At 45.8% G+C, this 22597-nt stretch overlaps 1 protein-coding gene across 2 annotated transcripts; it reads left to right on the top strand.

Annotated features, from left to right (window-relative positions):
• The first annotated feature begins 689 nt into the window (after positions 1–689).
• On the top strand, positions 690–22155 carry LOC115083776 (zinc finger protein OZF-like). Of its 2 annotated transcripts, XM_029587795.1 has the most exons (4): positions 690–1277; positions 1487–1613; positions 11003–11122; positions 20048–22155. In XM_029587795.1, exons 1-4 carry the CDS (start codon positions 1254–1256, stop codon positions 21268–21270), a joined length of 1494 nt encoding a protein of 497 aa, XP_029443655.1. In that variant the 5' UTR covers positions 690–1253; the 3' UTR covers positions 21271–22155. The 2 variants fall into 2 exon arrangements, with proteins under 2 accessions (XP_029443655.1, XP_029443656.1); XM_029587796.1 differs by lacking the exon at positions 11003–11122.
• The last annotated feature ends 442 nt before the right edge of the window (positions 22156–22597 follow it).

Consider the following 22597-nt stretch of genomic DNA (forward strand, 5'->3'; position numbering starts at 1 on the left):
TATCATGCATGGAGCAGGAGAGGGACTTTGGGGTGATTGTGTCTGGTGATCGGAAGGTGACAAAGCAAACCCCCCCCCCCCCCCCCCCCCACCATTTTGGTTGCCTTCTTCTGGACCATCCTGTCTCTATCCTTTTTGAGATATGGACTGCAGTACTGAACACAGTACTTGAGGTGATGCCTCACCAATGACCTGTACAAGGTCATCACCACCTCCTTTTTCCTACTGATTATTCCTCTTTCTATGCAGCCCAGAATTCTTCTAGCTTTAGCTATCGCCTTGTCACATGTACTGCATACAACAGAGGCTCTTAATCCAATCCTTGGCAGACACATAGCCAGTTAGATTTTTAGGATATCCACAATGAATATGCAAGAGGTAAATTTGTGTGCACTGCCTCTCATACAAAGCAAGTAGCTATCAAAGCACACACTGTATGGCAGAAGTTCTCAACCAGTCCTCTGAATACATATCCAGTCAGGTTTTTCAGGATATCCACAATAATGTGAATGAGGTAGATTTGCATGTACTGCCTCCATTATATAGAAATCTCTCATGCATATTCCTTGTGAATATCCTGAAAATCTGAAAGGCAAGGTGTGCCCAGAGGGCAGGTTTGAGAATGACTGTTATGATATACTCAGAAGGGAGGATCAGATGCTAAGCTGCAGCTGTAATGCTAAATCAGACATTTGGCAACCCTGGAAAAATAAAGCCCAGTAAACAAGTCATAAGTAATAACAATATCATCACTGTTTTGCAAATGTGTTCTCTTTTATTTTCACCAATATATTTATTAATTTAACAGCAAAAACTCGTAAGCTAAAAAGACAAATATAAAAATTGCCATGCCACTAAAGTTAGCAGAATCTGAAATCTTTTTATTGGATAAAATTTCTGACTAGCATTCAATAATCCATCTGCAAGCTCTGGTGCTTTTCTGATTGTACTCAGCTTAAAGAGATCTTCCAGCCCCCTCAATGATGTCATCAATCTGTGCTCTTAGTGTAAAGCTCATCCCCTGTGTGATGTCATCAATCAGCGCCCGGCAGAAGGGGGAGTTGTTCTGCACGTGTGCAGCTGGCTAGCGCCGGAGCCTGGGAAGAAGAAACTCTTCCCTTATCTAGCTCCGGTTCTCAGCTTTTCTCTCCCCCTTAACAAACAGCGAGAAGCCAACGCTTAGCGTTTTCCCAGCCCAAGAAAGAGCCCCCAGTTAATTTCTGATCCTGAAAGCAGCAAAAGCGGAGAGGAGAATGCCTGCAGGAGCTTCTGCAAAGGTAGGAGATTGCACCCCCCCCCCCCTCCAGACTTAGCCCTGATTTTAGTAGGACCCCGAGCAGATCTCGTGGTGCATAAAAAGGCAGTTTGGGACCTTCCTGAGTGTAAGGAGATAGATCAGGAGTACAACAAAATGAGATTTTATGTTGTGGCTTAAATAGTACTGGAATCATGTGCTGAGAATTAGTGTTTCTGTTTTGTGTTTCAGGACCCAGTAACCTTTGAGGACATCGCTGTCTATTTCTCCGAGGAGGAATGGAAAGATTTACAAGAGCGACAGAAGGTGCTTTACAAGGATGTGATGAAGGAGAACTACCAGACCCTCAGCTCACTGGGTATGGAGAGGTTTTTTTTTACCTGCTGCTTTGTGCTTCCATGTCAGTTAAATCCAAGGCTGGGATATGGTGCTGAGCACCTTCATTCAGAATTCACCAGGAATTTTTTCCCCTATTATATATCCTCCCCAACATACATAATAATGGTCATTGGAGTGATGGCCCCAAGCCAGGACACATGTACTAGGCGTCCTCATGGAACGCTGCAACCATAGTTCCTAAATGCCCCACCACTACCCTGGATCTGTGCATAGTGCCTGCTCAGTATCCACAGCCTTAGTCAACCCATGGAACAGAGGGCCTGACTTGGAGATCAAGCCCAAGACCACCTGCATGGTGGAGCATAACATTAGTACTAAGCTCCCTGGCAAATTCTGAGAGGGAAGTTTTTATTTATTTTTATTTTTAAGAAAGAAGGCCTTTTTTCATATTATATCCCAGTATACAAGTTTGAAAGTGTGAGGATGGGAGTGATAGTGACTGGCGAGAGAGTCTGGTCTAGGGAGAGGGGATGGTAGTGGTGAGAGAGAGGCTGGGGGGAGGGGATGGTAGTGGTGAGAGAGGGACTGGCCTGGGGAGAGGGGATGATAGTGGTGAGAGAGAGGAAGAGACTGGTGTGTGTGTGTGAGCAGTGTTAATCTTTGGGTAGGACGCATTGGGCAGTTGCCCTGGACATCACCTATCCCATTGCAACCCAAAGAGAGGCCCCAGGGGCCATAGCAGACCCCATCCCAATGTGGCTCGAAGATACTGGGAGGCTCTGAGAGCGAGTGTGTGTGCATGTGCACAGGGGAGTGAAAATGAGATCTTGTGTGTAAGTCTGTGTATCACAGGGAGTGAGACAGCTTGTGTATGTGAGACGGGGAATGTGTGTGAGTGTGGGTTATGTGTATGAAAAGAGTGTGTGTGAGACAGGATAAAGTTTATGTATTCCCCTCCCCCAATCCACATCTCAGGAAATGAAAAAAAAAATCCCAGGTATGGAGAGGATTTTTTTAAAAATCCTTATTAGTTTTAATTATTGGGTGGTGTTTGATGTTTCTGCTGTTTTAAAATGTTACTGGTGCTTTGGCTCAGTTCGGCTGGTGATGTGTGATCCAGGGGTACATGATTGCTAGAAGATGAAAAAATGTCTTTAATCTGTAGATGCAGAATTTCTGTATCTAAAGAGAGCAAATTTTTCTGTATTTCTGAGGCCACTGGAGAGAGTGCTGAGATCGGGCGAGAACTTGGGGCCACTGCTACTAATCCGCCCCCCCCCCCCCCCAGGAGCAGGGATCAGTTTGGGAGGGGGGGTTGCCTCAGATTGCCTTGAGCCGCCCCTGAGGGCCTTTGCGTCATAGCTTTCATTCAGGCCGATACGGTAAAGCGCGGCCGCAGTTATCCCGTTTCTAACCCGCTCTGTACACACGATTTGGACGCGTAAGGCGAACCCGCGATTCAGTATCCGGTTTTACGCGTCCTTACCGCTTCTTGAAATCGGTTAACCCTTTCCACCCGCGGCATGTATATATGTTAATGATCGGATTAGCTGTTCCCTCCCATACAGTAACGTGCGGCCCGATTATCGCCTTTTTAACCTGCTATTTTGCCCCGTCTTTAACCTGCAAATTTACCGCCTACCCTGACCCTGGCGTTAGTGTGGTGTTCAGTCGGCTTCCCACTGCCTTGAGCTGTATCTTCGCCCCCTCTGGATCCCTCCTTCAACCTTCTCTGCAGGCGACAACCCCCCCCCCCTCCTCCGAGGAGAGGGGAGCTGGAGACCTTGAAAGCCTTCCCTTCTCCTCCCCGAGTGTGGCGGAGGGCGGAGCAGTTTAGCAGGGAGGTCGCTGGCTGTGTCCCTGGCTACCGTTCATGGACAGATTCCTGGGAGAGGGAGAGACGAGACGAAGCTAGAAGTGTCTCCTTGAACCAGCGAGATGAGCCGCGACCTCCTGCTGCCTTAAGCAGCAACAACTAGGACTCCCTGTGGCCCTCCAAAGAATTAGAGGGTGAGTAGCATAAATACTTTAAATATAGAGAGTAAATAATAGGGTTTCCTGTATGGACCTGGCCAGGCACTTAGGGCAGGGTTTAAGTATTTTCACGTGAACGGACGCCGCGACCTCCCGCTGCCTTGAGCGCCTGGCTGGGCGCCCAAGCCGGACGTCCGAGCTCGCGGCTTGGTCGTCCAGCCTGGTGCTGAAGGCAGCGGGGTCTGTAGAAAAGAACTTACCTGGTGGAATGACGTTTGAAACGACAGGTACCAGTGCACCCAGGATACCGTATAGGCGCCGTATACCGCTCTATACAGTAAAATGGATTGTGCATGCCTACCGCTTCACGGACGCGCTTTGGACGCGGCTTGCGTTTGCGTCTCATTTGAATACTGAATCGAGTGATGTGTGAACCAAATTGCGCGCGTGGAGAAACGAGCGGGCGCCCGGCACTGCCGCACTTTTTCTTGCGCGTCCTTACTGTTATCGGCCTGAGAGAGAGGAAAGGCTCCGTTTCCAAGCAAGAATATTTGGTCAGGGAGTCCTGGCTCTCACTTATTGGGCCTTTTAAAAGGAGGTGATTAGCTTCTTAATTGGGAATCTGTTTAACTACTGGAATCGGTCTTTTGCAGGACTCCAAAGAGTGCCCCAAATGTGTGTTTCCCGCCTTAGATTTGTACACAGTAAAACCTGGGAAATCCTTGCTAATTCCAGGGCTCGAGGAGACAGAGTATAATTATTTATTTATTTATTTTTTAGAAAAAGGCTCCAAGGGCTGCAGTGTTTTCCATCTCTTCAGTTTTGTGGGTTTGGGGAAAGAAATGGGAGTTGGGCGTGGGCTGCAAACAGTTTAGTTTGCATCTGTTAATATTTATTTTTCCTAGGCTGAGAGTATATTGTTAGAAGAGGGTACCCGGCCATTTTTAAGGTTGAACTTGCTATTCATTTGTTGCTGCCTTACACGATGTGCATCTTCCTCTATGAATGTCACTCCCCCCTTTATGCTTTCCTAAGTAAAACTGATTATGATACTTTGGCACTGTTTTTGGTGTAGCCTGGGATGTGTCTTGCTGCCCATGGAAGAAATCTTCCATGGGCAGCAAGTGTGTATCTATCTATCTAATATCTTACTATCTAGCTATCTAATATATATTAGAACTTTTTATTATCCCATAGAATCCTGGGAGAGGGGAGAGAGAGAACTGTCTCTGGATCCTTTCCCATTCCCTGTCTCCCCCCCCCCCCCCCCCCCCCCCCCCCCCCCCCCCGGCTGTTTGTCAGTCTTCCCCTCCATCACTATCTCTGGATTTGTCAACCTCCCTTTTCCATTACCCCTCCATAGGTCCCTATTTCTGATGTGACATCTGAAAAAGGAATCTCTGTGGGGTTTGTTTGTTTTTTTTCAAAAGTTCATGTATAATATTCTTCAATAATTCTTATGCTGTAATGTAAGGCGCACTCTACGCTTATAGCCAGGGACACATGAACACTTAGACTCAGTAGAAAGCATAATTTCTTTTTATTAAATCAGTATAAATATTCTCGGGAGATGCTGGGTACTGGATGCTCTTTGTCTGACAAACTGACCAGCATCTCCCCGTATACAGGAAGTGACCCTTCTTTCATAGATAACATTCAATACTGGAGAAGGTTCTAGAGATTTGTGTGACTGCCCAAAGGATCGTTTACATAAGTTGTAATGTCAACTGCATGATTAGATCATCCCTAACTACCCCTGATTAGTTTTTCCCCAGGACTTGTAGCCCATTTACCATGGCTGTTGAGAGAGTCCTTTGTTCTGTTAAAACCTTACTGGTCAAGATGATTAACACGTCTGGTAGCTGTGTTGATTACAAACTCCTGAGAATACTGCCTGAAGCTCCCCTGTGGTTTCCTCTTTGTGACTCTATGAATAGACATCACCTGTCTGGTACCAGCTTGCCTGGCTCTATAGATATCCAGGGACATTCTGCAAGTCACTCAGAGTCCATTCAGCCCAGGCAGGCTAAAGAAAAGCAGAGGATTCTGGGAATTTCCTTCTCCATGTTGGTTTTCTGATCAGGCCTACTTCTCAATGCTGATCCTGTAAACAGGTTTCAGAATCTGCTCTGAATCCTCCGATGGCAGTTGTAGTTTTCAGTCTCAAGTTATTGTATGCGTAACCCTTTTTCTTTGGAGGGGCACATCCTCCAAGGGCACGCACAAAAGAAATGTCTTTCTTTAGGGGCTCTCTTACTTTGCCACCTGCTCCCTCTTCCTTGTAACCCCAGGGGGGGGATGGACAGACAAGACACTAGTGTTTCTGCAGCAGGCGGTGAGACGGTTTCCCTTGTCACTGTGTAGTTTGCCTGAAATGTAATGTGATGGTGCTCAGCTGGGACAAATGAAACAAGTCACAGGGCTGGGAGTTCAGATAATAAAAGTTTACTGATTTCTTCAAAGGTAATCAATGTCCAGCTGAAAAGTAAAGTTACAGATGAGTGTCCTTTTCTCTCTGTGTGCCAGTGACTCAGGTTCATGGGTGGTTCCTATCTCTCCTGAACTGAGAGCTTCTCTGTCCCAGACTCTGGGGAAGATCCTGTGCTGTGAGGGAAATCCCCTTAGAGGTGGAAATAGTCCTGCCTGACTTCCATTAGACTTCAGACAATTACCCAGCCCATGCCTGTGTCCCGGGATTGAAGATCCTGTGGTTGGGGGAGGGGGGGGGGGGGTTCTTTTAAGTTGAGAGAAGGTATAACTTCAGAAAGCTGCCCTTAAAACTTGTTCTGGCAGCGCTACTCTCACTGCAGCCCTTCTCTGACCTAGAACTTAGCTGTCAGGTCTTCAGGGTCTTGGCCTCCTGACACTGGGAATGGCCACCTCCAAAAATCCAGGCTGCACTCCAGAGAAAAAACTCCCACAGTAGTAAAATAAATAAATAAATAAATAAATCCTCTCGCTCTAAACAGAGGGGTTTCCAGTCTGGCATGGAGTACACAGAAAGGAACAGCCGCAAACAAAATATACTTAGCAAGGGGTAGCCTTGCTCTGGAACAAAACTACTAGAGCCGCTCGCTCTTCAATGCCCACACAGACTATTGCTCCAGCCCCTACTTACAGACCAGGTGCACGCACTCAGGCTGCCTGTGGAGGAGGAGCTGAATTGTGGTATCCCTTCCGGCTGATGGGACATCTGTAGGGACCAGGTGACCTCGAATGGCCAACCCGGAGGGGTGCCACACTTGTAAAAATGTAATTTTTTTTTTTTTGGTGTTACATGGAGAGAGGTAGTGGTGGATTAAATCATTTTGTGAGAACAAGGAGTGCCTCGCCAAGTGGAGCAGAGCTGGCGCGAGCCCCTTGATGAGAAACTGGCAGCACATTGCCGCCGTCCGGCGTAGTGCAGCCCTCCCTTGGCTCTCCCGGTGCCGTTCCCTTTGTGTTCAGTACACGTTATCGGGCCAGGAGGGTCTCCTTAATGCTCCTGTTCTTTGTTTGGTTTTTTTTGTTTTTTTAACAGGATTATTCCTGGGAGGAGACAGGCTTATCAGAATCTCAGGAGGGGGGCCCAAGTCTCAGACATTCACACCTAACAATGCAGCTGCTTCTACTGCTGTCATACTAAGCCCGAAGTAAACATTCAAAAGTTAGTTGTGTGTGTAAGGGAGGGGTGGGGAGAGGATGCAAGGCTAAAGGTTTGTCTAGGGTACTGAATTTTTTTTTTTTTTTTTTTTTTTACCTAGCCATTTATAAGTCCTTCTGTATGTTTCCCTGCCCCCATCAACCAAACTCATAGTCAATACCCCTACAGTGTAATTTAGTTTAATAGCAGGCTCTGGGTAGAGAAGATTTCAACAGCCATTTACATTCCCGTGACGTTCCTCTCTATCACTGAACATTTTACTTCCAGCCTTTTCAGTGACTTCTCGTGTGTCCTTTCAGTAAAAGAAAAACAAAAAACTGTTCTTGACTGTCCTGGCCAGACCAGTCCAAACAGATGTGGCTATGCCCTCCTGCCAGCAGATGGAGAAAGAGAGAAAAAGAATCTCAAAGCTGACTGTGCTCACCTACGGACTGATTCAGTAAAGTCCGCGGGAGAGTGGACGAATGCCCGCTCTCCTGGCATGCGCACAGGCCACTCGCCTGTGCACGCGATTCAGTATTTAAATGAGGCCCGGCGGTAGAAACGGGCAAAAGGAGGCGCTAGGGACACTAGCGCATCCCTAGCGCCTCCTTTTGGACCAGAGCGGCTGCTGTCAGCGGGTTTGACAGCCGACGCTCAATTTTGCCGGCGTCTGTTCTCGAGCCCGCTGACAGCCACGGGCTCTGAAACCAGATGCCGGCAAAATTGAGCGTCCGGTTTTCGACCCGACAGCCGCCGGCCCATTTTAAATTTTTTTTCTTTTTTTACCCTTTGGGACCTCCGACTTAATATCGCCATGATATTAAGTCAGAGGGTGCACAGAAAAGCAGTTTTTACTGCTTCTCTGTGCACTTTCCCGGTGCCGGCAGAAACTAGCGCCTACCCAAAGGTAGGCGCTAATTTCTTAAAGTAAAATGTGCGGCCAAGCCGCACATTTTACTTTCTGTATCGCGTGGGAATACCTAATAGCGCCCTCAACATGCATTTGCATATTGCGGGCGCTATTAGGTGCCGCAGGTTGGACGCGCGTTTTCCGCCCCTTACTGAATAAGGGGTAAGGGAAAACGCGCGTCCAAGGGCAGGTTAACAGTGCGCTCCGTCGGAACGCACTGTACTGTATCGGCCTGCTTGTAAAGGACCGTGCTGCCTTCAGCTCTTCATTATTTTGTCAGTGCTGCAGATCTGTGGACTGGTGCCAAAGTAGCTCTTGCCCTAATGCGGGTTAGGTGGGGCTCTTTCAGGAGTGGATTTCAGATCAGCCTGGTGAAAGCTCCAGGACGAGCAAGTTCTCCAGCCCATAAAGGAAAACAGGAACCACGACCAGCATCCGGCCCTCGGCGCGAGCTTCCACTGGAAGCCTGGACGTTCCCTGGTCTGATTTCTGAGTGTGCAAGCAGGGGGTGCTCCTTCACCCGTACTCCTAATCAGAGGATTCTTCCCTGGAAGGTCCCATCCTTTCTTTTACAACCTCAGCTGTTAAGGGAACCAGGCTACGTGGCGAGGATACTTGGGGCTGAGGGTTATAGCGTTCGATGGCACGAAAAAGACCACGGAGCAGACCTGAGGGTTTTGAGCCTCTGCAAAGTCAGTTTACAGGAGGAGACGGATTTCCCTCCGAGGGATCCATTCCTTCAGTCTTGTCTTTCTACCAGAGGAAAATTAAATTAAAGCACAACTTGCAGATCTTGCAAAGCACAGAGCGTGGCACTGGCTTTCGCTGCAAGAGATACTGAAGCGTTCTCGGTGCTCTCCAGATTAGATATTTTCTTTCTAGGCACGAAGATCACAATTCTTCCGCTGCAGGAGATCCCTCGATTTGGAAGAATAGCATAACTTTGAGTCTTGTTGAAGCCAGTCCTTTGGTCATTTTAAAGAAAAAGGGTATCTGTGCACCCAATACGCTCCTTGCTTGGAGGGCAGGGTTTCATTTCTGTTGGAATCGGGCTTCTCTCACTTAAGATGGTGAAAAAGTCAGGCGATTTATAGGGCCAGAACAGGGAGAAACCTCTCAGTTGTAGGTGACCAGTTTCTTCTTGGATAGGGACCTTTGGTCTATTAATCTGTCCTGTAAAAGCACAATTAATTCTAAAGCTTCCATTTCAGGAGAAATCCAGGAGAAAGAGCACTTTAGATCTCACATTTTAGGTCTGAGGGCCCAGGATCCTCATTGGCAGAGTTGGGAGTCTGTCTTTCCATAAGATAAATGGCAGGGCAGCACCCTTGCTTCCATTGCATCCCTGCTGTACATACCTCAGGGTGGGCGTACAGGCAGGGAGAGGCTATGCCTTAGTCTCAGTAGGTCCTGAGAGCTCTATCTGGCCCGGGGAGAGCTTTCGTAATCTAACTTGTCCGAACTGGCCTGGCATAGACGATGAAGATGTGAATTTAAACTTTATTTGTTAATTTCCTTTCCTTTAGTCATGGCAGACCAGTTCAAGGAAGCCAGGATGATCAGGGGCTTTTCAGTCTGGTTCAGAAATCTGCCACTTGAGTACATTTTGTTGCCTCTCCGAAAGCCTGACTGTGAACTTGATGTAGGGATTCCTGTTTCTGGCATAACCATGGAGTGAAGTTGTTTTGGCTATATCTGGTTTTGGTGGTGGTTGTGATTTGGAAACCAAATTGCCTTTGGTAGTCTTATTCTTTGACATACGATACTTAAGAACTGAAGGCAGCAATGACCTTTTTATAAGGTGTGTGAAGTCCACATTGAGGTTTTTTTTGTTTTTTTTGTTTGTTTTTGTTTTCTGTCTCCATCTCCTGGCATATCTGGACTTGTCTGGCAGGACTAAAGGAAATTAAGAGGCAAGTTTGTTTCACCATTCTCATGATTCTTGACCATGGAGCGGCTTTGGGCTGAGATCTAAGTGCGCACTCCACTAGCAAGGTATTTCACGCCTGATGGTTCCCCAAATATTTCTTTTAACTAGTCCAGTACAAAAGTTTCAACATCTTTGCCGCCTTCTAAGCTTTCACAATCTCCCAAGAAATCAGATGATATTTCTCTGGGACCTGTTTTCAAGGTCAGCTGGTTTCCGTGCTTGAGCCTCTGCATGTTTTGGTATTATTTGATTAGATTTTTCCAGATCCTGCATTCTGGCCTCTGAAGAGTTCATTCTTTGCTCAGCAGTCCCCAGTCTCTCCCTGAGCTTAGGTTCCTACCCTGTAAAGGAGATGTTAGCGGTTAAGGTGTCAATTTTGGCAGCCCGTGACCTCTGGCGATGTTTTATGACTTGCAGGAGGGTGTGCTAGAGCTTTTCCTCCTGCATAAGTACAATGTTTTCCAATGTTGCTTGTGTCTGTGGGTGGATAGGTCATTTTCCTGAGGCGGCAGGCAGCATTTTAAACCGAAAGTTGTGAGAATTGGCCTAAAAATGCCTTCGGTGGAGCTTTTTTGGACCAGACTTCCTTTCAGTTGGCCATCAGGTGACCTTGAAAGCCTCTGTGGTTTAGTGCGCTATTCATTATGAGAGAACCTCCCCTTATGTTAGATTTCTTTCACACCAAAGAGCTCTCTTAACTTTTCTAATGTATTACTTTTTGGGAAGTTTCCTCTGAGCCTCCCTCCTTCCAGATTTGTATCAGGACTTGTTGTCCTCGAGCTTCTTTTTCTATGGAAAGTGCTCCTTCTCATACACTGGTGAAGGCTGCTAGGCCATTTCAATATTTCTATTGTACATGCCTCTTTCTTTTTATCACATTTTAAGTTCAGTACAGGTCTCCAGAAAATAACTAATGTTTGTGTGCTAAGTACTGAGTATGGGAAACCTAATGCAGTGCTCTTACCCCAGGAACAGGCTCCCCCACCATCACCCCTGAGATTATATCCCACATTGAACGAGGGGAAGAGCCGTACATCAGGGATGAGCCGGAATCAGAGGAAGGAGGAAGTGGGAGAAGCAGCTGCTCAGGTGAGTGCAGGAATAAGAGGGAGCGGGGTGAAACTGCTGAGCTGGAGAGTGGAAGTGCAGAGACCCCTTCACAAGCTCCTCTGCAGATCTCTGGAATCACTCACAGGGTCTCTGTGACAGGCAGTGCTGGTGTCTGTCCTTTTTTATATTGAGACGCCCAAAGCCATGAGATTGTATTATTGATGTAATTGATTCTGTAGGTACATTTCCAAGTGCTTCATAGCCACCTTATTTCTCCAGCCTCTGAACAACTGATATTTGCCAATTAAGCCAGAGTTATAGATCACCCAAAGGGTGACCATGTCACATCCTCTCCCTCTTCGCCATTGGTTGTATGAAAGTTAAAAGCAGCTTTTCTGCAGAGCTTGAGCTCAGTGATAAAGTTGGGAACCTGATTAATGCAACTGCTGCCTCATATTACCCTTCCCTGGGACTCTACAGCGACCAGGTGTGAGCTATCCACTACAGATGCTTTCCACCCTTGCTCCCTCTAAGCATCATCAGGGCTGTGGGTCCAAAAAGGCAGGGATAAGACTTCCATTGTTGCCGGAGATTAGATCATTAGGAACATTAAATAGGGGTGGCTAGCAGCCTGCAGGATCACTTGGTAACTTGCCTGCCTGGTGCCTCATGCATCACCTAGGTAGGATTTTAGAGAGTGCTGGGAAGGAGCTGACTGTTGTGGTCCATTTGAGTACTAGTGGCGCAGGAAGGTGCAGATGGGATATTCTTTTTTTTTTTTTGTAATATTTTTGAGTTTTCATAACAAATAAACAATCACAATAGGAACCGTCAGAACAATGTTACACAAATGGTCTCAAACAGAGAACCCTACAGTTATGAACTATGAAAAAACATTTGCAAGCGTAGCTGAAGTGAGAAAAAGAAAATCAACTGTTATTGAAAAAGGGAGAAGAAAGAAGATCAGGTGTAGAGCCTGACAGATAAGGCAAAGAAGGAAGAACAAAAGGAGGAAAGAAGCGTAAGGAAGAGAAGATACGAGAATAGTAAGAAAAGAAGAGAGAGACTAGAAAGAACTCCTGAGCAAATAACACTTGTAGAGATAGTGTGTGCCAGAAAAATATTGGGGTTGTGATTATCCATGGGTTTCCATATCAAATTCCATTTGGCTAGCCGATTTTATTTAATTGCCATAACTCGTTCATACTTACTATAGAGACACACCATATTCCACCACAAATGTTCTGAAAGCAACTCGCTGCGTTTTCCAATTAGAGGTGATGTTATATAACGCTATGGTGAGAAGGAAATCTAATAATCTCCGGTGTGGGAGAGGGATGATAATATCAGGATGTGCACCTTTTCATATTTATCATAGCGTAGGATATGGGCATGTGGAGAGATAGAATGGTAGAGATTTTAGACCATATCTGGTGCCAGAACATGTTCACTAAGGGGCAAAAATATAACGTATGGTCTAAAGTGGCCTTCTCAGCTAGGCAAGACCAGTAAGTATGAGTGGGGAGAAGTCTAGCCCTATGTAATTTCCAGGGGGTCCAAATAGCTCTGAGCAGTATAAAAAAGGACGTTTGGGAAATACCGGTAGAAAGCGAGGTACGTTTCAAAGAGGACCATAGGTATGACCACATCGTGTTAGTTGGTTGAACATTGATGTCTGAAGACCATATTGCCTGTAATTGAGTAACATGGGACCACAGCGAGAGGCTTTTAATAATTTTGTACTGTCTAGAAGCTAAGTGACCTCGAGGGCCAAACTCTACAAATAGTGTAAGAAGGTATGGCAGCTGATCTAACAGAAGAGTGGATTGATTCAATGATTTGACAGCATCACGGAGCCGTAGCCAAGCGTAGAATTGAGTAGAGGAAAGATGGAATTTTTCTCTTAATTGAGAGAACGATAACAAGTAACTGTTAGAGGTGATGGATGAAAGAAACTATATCCCTTTAGCTTGCCATGGAATCCAATTAAGAGGATGACCATCTATTTTAATAGATGGGATATTCTTGATAAATTTTATAGGCTTCTATGTGGAACCTTGAGGGTAGCATTCTCAGAAATACTCCCATTTCCATGCACAGGACCCCAGAGGTAGGCTGAGCTCCAGAGTCTCCAATGCACAGATGAGATAATGATGCAAAGAAGAGATCTTTTAGAGTCATTGGTAACTGGGGAAACTGTCTGGGGCATCATCCAAATAACTTTAGACAGGTATATTCCGCGGAACAAGTCTCCCTCTAAATATCGGTAGCAAGTTTGGTCTTTACTGTTGAGTTCATTGGAGATTGTAACACCAAATTTGTTCATTGACAATTTAGAGGAACTAAAGTAAATCACTGTACAAATGGAAGAAGTAATAGAGCAAATGGACAGTCTAAAGAGTAACAAGTTCTGGAAAAATTTAAATAAATTACAGATCTATTACTAGCTATCTCTAACATAACTGTTTTTAATTGGAAACTGCCACGAACTTTGGAGTGTTGCGGCTAATAAATATTTAACAGCTCAGTACTTTGAAGACTGAGGGTGGACATTGTAATGCCAGTTTTTAAAATCTGGCTTCTATAGTTTCCCGGATCATCCAGACCGATGAGCCTGACATCAGTGCCAAGCAAAATGATAGAAGCCATTCTTAAAAACACAATTATTGGCCATATATATTTATAGGCATGACCCATAGAGGATGAGTTAACATGGATTCAGCAAAAGAAAGTCTTGCCTTGTTAATCTACATAAGAACATAATAAATTACCATGCTGGGTCAGACCAAGGGTCCATCAAGCCCAGCATCCTTTTTCCAACAGAGGCCAAACCAGGCCACAAGTACCCAAACACTAAGAAGATCCCATACTACGGATGCCAGTAACAAGAGGCCATTCCCTAAGGCAACCTGCTTAATAGCAATTAATGGACTTCTCCAAGCCTTTTTTAAACCCAGCTACACGACTCTTCTTGCGGGAGTTCCATATGGTGTTTGAGCCCAATTGTACGTCTTCCCTGGCATTAGAACTCCTCCAGATCCGACAAAGCTTCCAGCTGGTAGGAGAGTATGCCATTTCCACACACTGGCATCAGAGCTCCAATGGGGCAATGAAAGCTTAACTGCCATCTTCAGGCAAGGGCTGTCTGAGTGTATTAAGGATGAGTTGGCCAGCCAGAACTTGCCCACTATCTTGGAGGGGACTGATCAGTCTAGCAATTTGTCTAAACCTCAAGATTTCAGGAACGGGCTCATGAGAGAGGCTTGGCTCGGCCTTTTCGTCTCACCCCCAGCTTTCAAAGCCTAGTAGCTACCAGATCACTTCTGGAACCTAAACCCTCGCAGGAGGAATTCCTGCAGGTGGATTGCCTCAGGCTACTCTTTATGCATACCGATCTCTTCTATGAAGAACAGATCAGCCTGTACATACTTGCCAAGGCTGTCAATGCAGTTATCTTAAGCCTCAATCCAGCATTGATTGGGGAACCTTACAAATCACCTAATGGAGCCCTCTTTGTCATGAGCAGTTCCTTTCTAAGGTCTTGCCTGTTGTTCCCCCTTGCCGAAGGAGTAACCCCAGAGCTTCCTGGCCTTTCACCTCAGTATGCAGTCTATGCAGATGTCTTCAGCAAAAAGTAGGCAGAAACCTTTCTACTACATCGCTCCTAGGTCTGCTCCATTGATTTGTTCCCAGAGAAGGTACCTCCCAGGGGGGTAGGGTCTGCATACTCTGTGTGCCTAAAACAGAGGCAATGTCTAAGCACATCAAGGAGAACCTAGAAAGAAGGTTCATTCATCCATCTTCATCACCTGTTGGGGCTTGCTTCTTTGTTGGTAAAAAAAAAAAAAGAAATGATGGCTCACTCCACCCTTGGCATTGATTACTGTGGGCTCAGTGCTATTACCAAGAAGCATCCTCAGTCTGACCTAGTATGACATCAGCTTATGTTCCGATACCCTCTCCTGCTGATCATGGATCTCTTCAATCGCATCGGAGGAGTGCAGGTATTTACAAAGCATGACCTCTGAGGTGTGTATAACCTGATTAGAATAAGAGAGGGTGATGAATGGAAGACCGCTTTTAATACCAGGGATGGGCCCTTCGAGTTATGCAGTGCTCCTGCTCTCTTTCAGTTTATGGTCAGTGAAATTTTCCATGACCACCTCTGCTCTCATGTGATGGTATATTTGAATGATATTCTTGTTTTTTCAAAATCTCTGAAAGAGCATAGAGGTCATGTGAAGCAAGTCCTCCAGAGACTCTGCGAACACCACCTTTAGGCAAAATTAGAAAAATGCACCTTCAAGCAGGAGGAACTTCCGTTTCTTGGATATATCATTTCCTGGCATTGCCTACAGTTTCAAAGCCCTGCGGCACTTCCTCTGGTTTGCGAACTATTATAGGCAATTCATTCATGGCTTCTGTACCTTGGCCACTTCACTTATAGCCCTTACCAAAAAAGGGTTCTGACAGCGTGATTCAGGAGTTTAATTGCCGCAAGGAAGAATTCAATCGTAATTCATCATGCATCACCCAGACCCTTCCAAGCCACTCATACTGGAGGTAGAAGTTTCTACTCTTAGGTAGGAGCTGTCATCTTACTGCAGAATAACCATAGGACCCTTATGACCTGCTCCTATTTCTCCTAGAAGTTTACTTCTGCAGAAAGAAACTATATACCATTGGGGATCGTGAACTGCTAACTGTGGAGCTAGTCCTAGAGAAATGGTGATATCTGCTAGAAGGGACTAGACATCCAGTGATTATTCACACAGATCGCAAAAATCTGGAACACCTGGCATAAGCACAGCAACTGAATCCCCGGCAAGCTCACTGGTCACTATTCTTCAACTGGTTTTGAATTTGAACTGCAGCACCACCTAGTAGAGAAATTCCAATTGGCCGATGACATCTCACGTTCCTTCGACAGTGTAGGATCATCATGACACATCATAGATGTGTCATAGGCTTCCTTGTTTAATGTAATGCCTTGTTAGCGCAGGTTTTATGGTTTAATGTAAACCGAATTGATTTGTAACTTGTTACAAGAATATCGGTATATAAGAGCCCTAAATAAATAAATAAATAGACCCTGCAAGGATTGTGGTCGCCACTGCTGTACCGGTCCCACCTGGGAAGACAGTCGTCCCTCGGTGTTTACGTCAGAAAGTCCTTCAGTGGGCTCATAACTCTCGTTTGGCAGGTCATCCAGGTATTACCAGAACCCTGGAGTTATTCTTCCAATACTATTGGTGGCCACAGATGAAACTCAGTGTGAAGCGGTATGTGGAGTCCTGTCCTACATGTGCCATGAATAAGAGCTCTTGAACCACTGCCAGCCCTCAAAGAATCATTGACCCATTTGGCCACTGACTGTCATGGACTTTCCCTTCTTGAGTGGCAGCACCACTACATGAGTAGTGGTGGATTGTTTTTCGAAGATGGCCCATTTCATACCTCTTCCTTGGCTTCCTTCTGCGTCTGAGCTGGATAATCTCAGGTGCAGACTTAGATTCAACACATCTTTCGTCTGCATAGGCTCCCATCCAGTATTCTCTCAGACAGAGGGGTACAATTTACAACCCACTTCTGGGAGTCCCTCTGCAAGAAATTCGGGATCGCTTTGGATTGCACTTCAACCTAGCATCCTCAAAGCAACAGACAGACTGAATGGATTAATCAAACCCTTAAAGCCTTCCTGAGGGCTTATGTGAACCAGAGTCAAGATAACTGGGCATCCCTCCTCTCATGGCAGATTTCTGCTACAGTAAAGACCTGGGAATCGTGACAGGATCCTTGCCTTCTACCTAGTATTTGGTCACCAACCTCTGGTACCTCTGCCAGTCCCTATCTCAGTCCATTGCCCAGCAACCAAAATCAGAGGGGCAAGAGCTCTTAGATCTTTGGCAAAAGACTCATCAACTGCTTGAGCAGGCAGTGGAAGGCTTTAAGAGGCAAGCAAACAAAAAAATGTTTCCCGGCACCACAATTCCAACCTGGAGATTTAGTGTGGCTCAGTACAAGAAATCTGCGTCTCAGGATGCCATCTCTAAAACTCACTCCCAGATTTGCGGGGCAGTTCCCTATCCTCTGTCAGGTGGGATCAAAGGTCTTCAAATTGAAACTGCCACACACTCAGAATCCACGATGTCTTTCACATATACTTACTAAAGCCTGCAATCCTGTCTTGGCTGTCTAGGCCAGTGGTTCTCAACAGGTGTGTCAGGAGGTCCTGGAAAGTATGTCACGGGGTCAGTCGACTTCTCTTATATTGGCCTGCTGGGAGGATATTCTCACTTCCTTCTCTTCTTTCTGGCCCAGTGGGAGACTTTTCCTACTTCACCCAGATCAGAGTAAGATGTTGCCAGCTCCTGCTGTTCTGGGCCTGGTGGGATGCAAACTTCTTCCCTTACTGAGTCTGGAAGTGATGCTGATGATGAGCTCTTCACCCTGAGGAGGGTGGGGGGAAAAGAGGTTGGGGATGTTGGGAAATTGAACGTGGAATGGAGAGGGAGTGTGGGAGCTGCTGAGCAGAAAGGGGTGGGAAACGAGGGGTCAAGGTAGCTGAGCAGGCAGGGAGAAGGGATGAAGGGGGAGTAGGGAGAGTCAAGCATGGGAGAGAGGGGGCTCAGGAATGCTGGGCAGGGATATGAGTGTAAGTGGATGATTGAAAGGGAGTAATTGGGGGGAAAAGTGAAGGATGATGGAGACATGGAAGGGGAGCAGCGAGGTGCAAGAGCCATAATATATTAGTTTTGGGAAGGTGGATTTCTTCTATCTTTGTACTTAGTGTAGGAGGATATATATATTTTTGTTTCCAGTTTTGCACTGCGTGCAGAGTGGCTTTTTGAGGTTTCCATTCCAATAACCAATCTCCCATGAACCTTAAGAAAGAGGCCATGTTATAATATTTAAATTTTGGGAAGGTCAGACTTCTCTTCAGGTACTCTTAGCTTCTGACTAGATAGTCTGTCTTTTTTTTTTCTTTTCCACAAAAAAATTGTGCATAATTTATTTAATGTATTTATTTCGCTCTTCAGTAATATCAAGGGCAACATTTGTAGGAGACAGAACAATGTAGGAACCCAAATCATCTTAATTATTGCTATTCTCCCACGAAGGGATAAAGGAGAATGTATCCAGCTTTCCAATTTCTTTCCTAAATTCTGCGACAGCTGGTGAGAGATTACAAACAGAGAGAGGCTATTCAGATTCTTTGGGATTGTAATACCCAAGTGCTTACTATCTTCATCAGCCCACTTTTAATGGAAAATTCCCCCATGGAGAGGCCAAGACCCCAGAAGTATCGAGCACCACGGATTTGTCTAAATTTAAAGCCTGAGAGAGATCCAGGTAGTTTAAATCTTTCTAAGGCTAAAGAAGTTTTCGCATCCGATAACAGCTTAATAAAATGGCATCTACCAAGATGCTTTTTAATGACTCTGTGACTGATGGTAATTACCAGTAATAGCATTATCTGACTCCCTCTTCTGCGTAAGAGGTTCTAATGTTACAATTAGCAGGAGCGGTGATAGGGGACACCCCTGTCTGGTGTCTCCTTCAAGAGCTAAACCTTTTGAAAGGCATCCGTTTGCACTAATTTGAGCAGTCGGACTGTAATATAAAAAGGAAATATGTTGGTAAATAGCTCCTGGGGAAAAAAAAAATTCCTTAGTAAGACGCCTTCGAGAATCTCTCCATGAAACTCTTGTCGAAGGCTTTTTCCATGTCCAAGCCAGTAAGCAAAGAATCTTTAATATTTTTGCTTTGACATCTTTCCAGTGAGCTTAGGACCCTGTGCATATTAGCACAAGGTCTTCTGTTGTGCACAAAACCAACCTATCCTCCAGAAATAAGGCTTGGTAAAAAAAAAAATAAATAAAATTTCATTCTGTTTCTTTACTAAGACAGTGGCCTGGAGTGCAGTGTTGCCATTGTCTCATCCTCCTCCTCGTAAGCTGAGAACAAGGCGGTATGGAGAGAGTGTGGAGGACCGACACTGTGGCCTGGATGCAGTGGCCACTGCTGCAGAAGAGGAGGACATGGCCTATAGGATTTTACTACCAGTCGGGGAGGGGAGGGGCAAGAGTGAGTGAGAAGATCTCCAGAGGTTGTGGGGAAAGGAGTGAGGGGTGCAGGGGTGATCGGAGGGGAAAGAATAAGCAAGGCGCAGGGAGGCAAGAGTGGAGGTCGTCGAGGGGATAAGAAGAGAGGAATCAGGAGAGAGAGTAAACAGGGAGAGTTAAGGGAATTGGAAGGGATACAGGGAGATTAGTGAATTAGGGGATCAAAAGGTGTGACAGGTGAGCAGAGAGGCTGTGCTGTGTGAATGAGGAGCTTGGACCGGTGTACTGGGAAAGGACTGGAAGAGAAGTGGGGGTGAGTGAGAGGATCTGAAGGGAGTATGGAGTGTGTGAGAGAGAGGATCGATGTTGCAGGGCAGTGATGCGAGTGGCTCCTTCCCTACATTCTCTTTTTCCTGATACTGCTTCCCTTCCTTTCTCTCCCTGATTTTTCCAGCCTCTCCTCGTTTCTGTGTCTATCTTCCTCCATCTCATACTCCTCTACCCCTCTTACCTGAGATTCTGTCTCTCCACCCCATCTCCAGATCCCTTGCAGCACCAATTACTAAGATCCCTTTTCTGTTAATAAAGAGCCAAATCAACTGGACACAGAAATGTAAGAGAATTATTTTATTTTTATAAAGTCAAATATATATAGATATATTATAGGTAAATCTATCTCTCCATGCAAAATAAAACCAAATAATTCTTAGAGACCAGAAAGTCACCTAAATAAACTAATATTATAAATACTATGATTACAATATCAATCGGATTGTAGCACATATGTATGGCACTTCTTATGTTCTTAAGGTGTGTGTCCATGCTAGGATTCCCTGACTGTTGTCACTGTGAGTCCCCTCACATCAAGTAATGTCTGACCTTTTATTTTCTTATCCAGAGATTGATGTGTGCAAGAGAAGGCACGAGGAGACGCATCCTGAGGAACCCACGAAACACCTGGAAGTGACTAAAACTGTATCAGAGCAGGAGAGAGGTGATACCTGCTTATGTTGTGACCGGGAAAGAGACAGCTGGACTCGATACAAACCGAAGGAAAGGCTGAGAAACCCAGCAGGAGACTCCACTGAGAATATGATTCCCTGTGAGAAAAGTACCAGTGATGTCCCTCACATTATGGAGAAGCCGAAAAACCGGACACTAGGATGGCGGCCTATGTCTAATGAAAGTGAAAACAGTGATGTCGATCAGAGAATTCTACAATTGCATCAAAGACAGCCTGGAGGGGAGAGAGCACCAACGGGTGCAGAACGTGAAAAGAACTTCAGTAAAGAGCCTCATCTTGCAGCACCCCAGAAAAGCTACACTAACCAAGTCAGACCGATTCCAATTCCTAGACCTGAGAAACATGTCCCTCAGAAGAGAGACCAGGTTTTGCAGGAGAGAACACAAAAAGGAGAGAGACCCTATTCATGCAATGAATGTGGGAAAAGCTTCCAAAATAAATCCTATCTCTCAGTGCACCAGAGAACGCATACGGGAGAGAGACCCTTTTGCTGCAGTGAATGTGGCAAAAGTTTTATCTATCAGTCTTGTCTTTCAAAACACCAAGTCATCCATGCTGGAGAGAGACAATTTCCATGTTCTGAATGTAACAAGAGCTTCTCTTTGAAGGGAGACCTAGTAATTCATCAGAGAATACACACTGGAGAGAGACCGTTTGCATGCACAGATTGTGAGAAAAGCTTTTCTCGTAAAGTAGGCCTCGTGTTACACCAGAGAACCCATACAGGAGAGAGACCATTTTCATGTACTGAATGTGAGAAAAGTTTCACTTCCAAAGGAAGCCTAGTAGAGCATCTGAGAATTCACACAGGGGAAAGAAGGTTCTCATGTACTGAATGCGCGAAGACCTTCATACTGAAGAGAGAACTTGTAATTCATGAGAGAAAACACACGGGAGAGAGACCGTTCCCATGCCCCGAATGCTGGAAAAGCTTCGCCTGCATGAAAAATCTCCGGACACATGTGAGAATGCATACAGGAGAAGGACTGTTTTCATGCACAGATTGTGGGAACAAGTTTACTCTTAAAAAAAGCCTCCTGAGGCACCAGAAAGACCTACACCAGAACGGTGTTGCTAATGGAAGTGTTTCCAAGTGACTGTTTTGTACTGCGTATGGAAAGACAGAAGATCACCATGTACCAAGAGATACACTAGGAAAGCAAGAAAAGATGGCAGAAAGATACAGAAATAGTCCCAATTATATTGGGGGCGCCACTGGTCTGATTAAGAAGAACTTCAGATGCATCTTGAGATGTTGCCTGAACGGTTCATATTACACCTTATGAGCTCCAGGAGGAGGTAGTCTTTGACTCAATGCAAGCATTAAGAAGACTACTAGCAGTCCATTTGAGAGATTTAAGATTATATCCAACATGTACTGGCTTATGAGTAGGGTTCATTCTCGTCACGGTATGCATGCACTGTCCCACAGGGAAAAAATAAAAAGTTTCAAGAGGACCTGAAATGGCAGAAACAGAACAGTTCTAGAGAATTACTGATGAAGATCTTGTAGTGTGATAAAGAAACAGAATGGTGACCCAGCAGACCGGAGAATAGGGAAAGTTAAAATGATGGAATGGCAAGAGTCTGAAACTGTCAAAGGTTGCACACTGTGCCAGTTAAATTACTAGGAAGTTTAGTAAATGATGGCAAAGAGCAACATGGCCCATCCATTCTGCTCAGCTGATGTTCATCCACGGGTAGATTCACATATAAAATGCCAAATGCAACCACCAAACCCACCCCCTCATCCATGCCTTTCTCCCAACCTTTCAGTCGTCCTCTGTCTGTCCCAAGCATGCCTAAAATTCATCAGGGTCATGGCCTACCCCAGTGCTTTCTTGGAGCCTCTATGCCAGGGGTCTGGAACCTTTATGGCTGAGAGAGCCATGAACGCCACATATTTTAAAATTCTGTGAGAGCCATACAAGACCTACCAAATTAATTTACTACAATCCCCTACTTTCCTGACACCCCCAAGACCTGCCAAAAGTCCCTGGTGGTCCAGCGGGGGTCCAGGGCTCGCAGACAAATCTTTAATAAAAAAGTAAAAATCTAACAAAAACCCCACCCTCCTGACGCCCCCCCAAGACCTGCCAAAAGTCCCTGGTGGTCCTGCGGGGGTCCGGGAGCGATCTCCTGGACTTGGGTTGTCGGCTGCCAGTAGTCAAAATGGCACCGACGGCCCTTTGCCCTCACTATGGCACTGTGGTCGACCAATGGCGGCGGTAGCCCCTGTGACATAGTGAGGGCAAAGGGCTGTTGACGCCATTTTGATTACTGGCAGCCGACGGCCCTTTGCCCTTACTATGTCACAGGGGCTACTGCTGCCATTGGTCGACCCCAGTGACATAGTGAGGGCAAAGGGCCGTCGGCGCCATTTTGACTACTGGCAGCCGACAGCCCAAGTCCAGGAGATCGCTC

Source organism: Rhinatrema bivittatum, chromosome 2 (assembly GCF_901001135.1).
Source record: "Rhinatrema bivittatum chromosome 2, aRhiBiv1.1, whole genome shotgun sequence".
NCBI lineage: Eukaryota > Metazoa > Chordata > Amphibia > Gymnophiona > Rhinatrematidae > Rhinatrema > Rhinatrema bivittatum.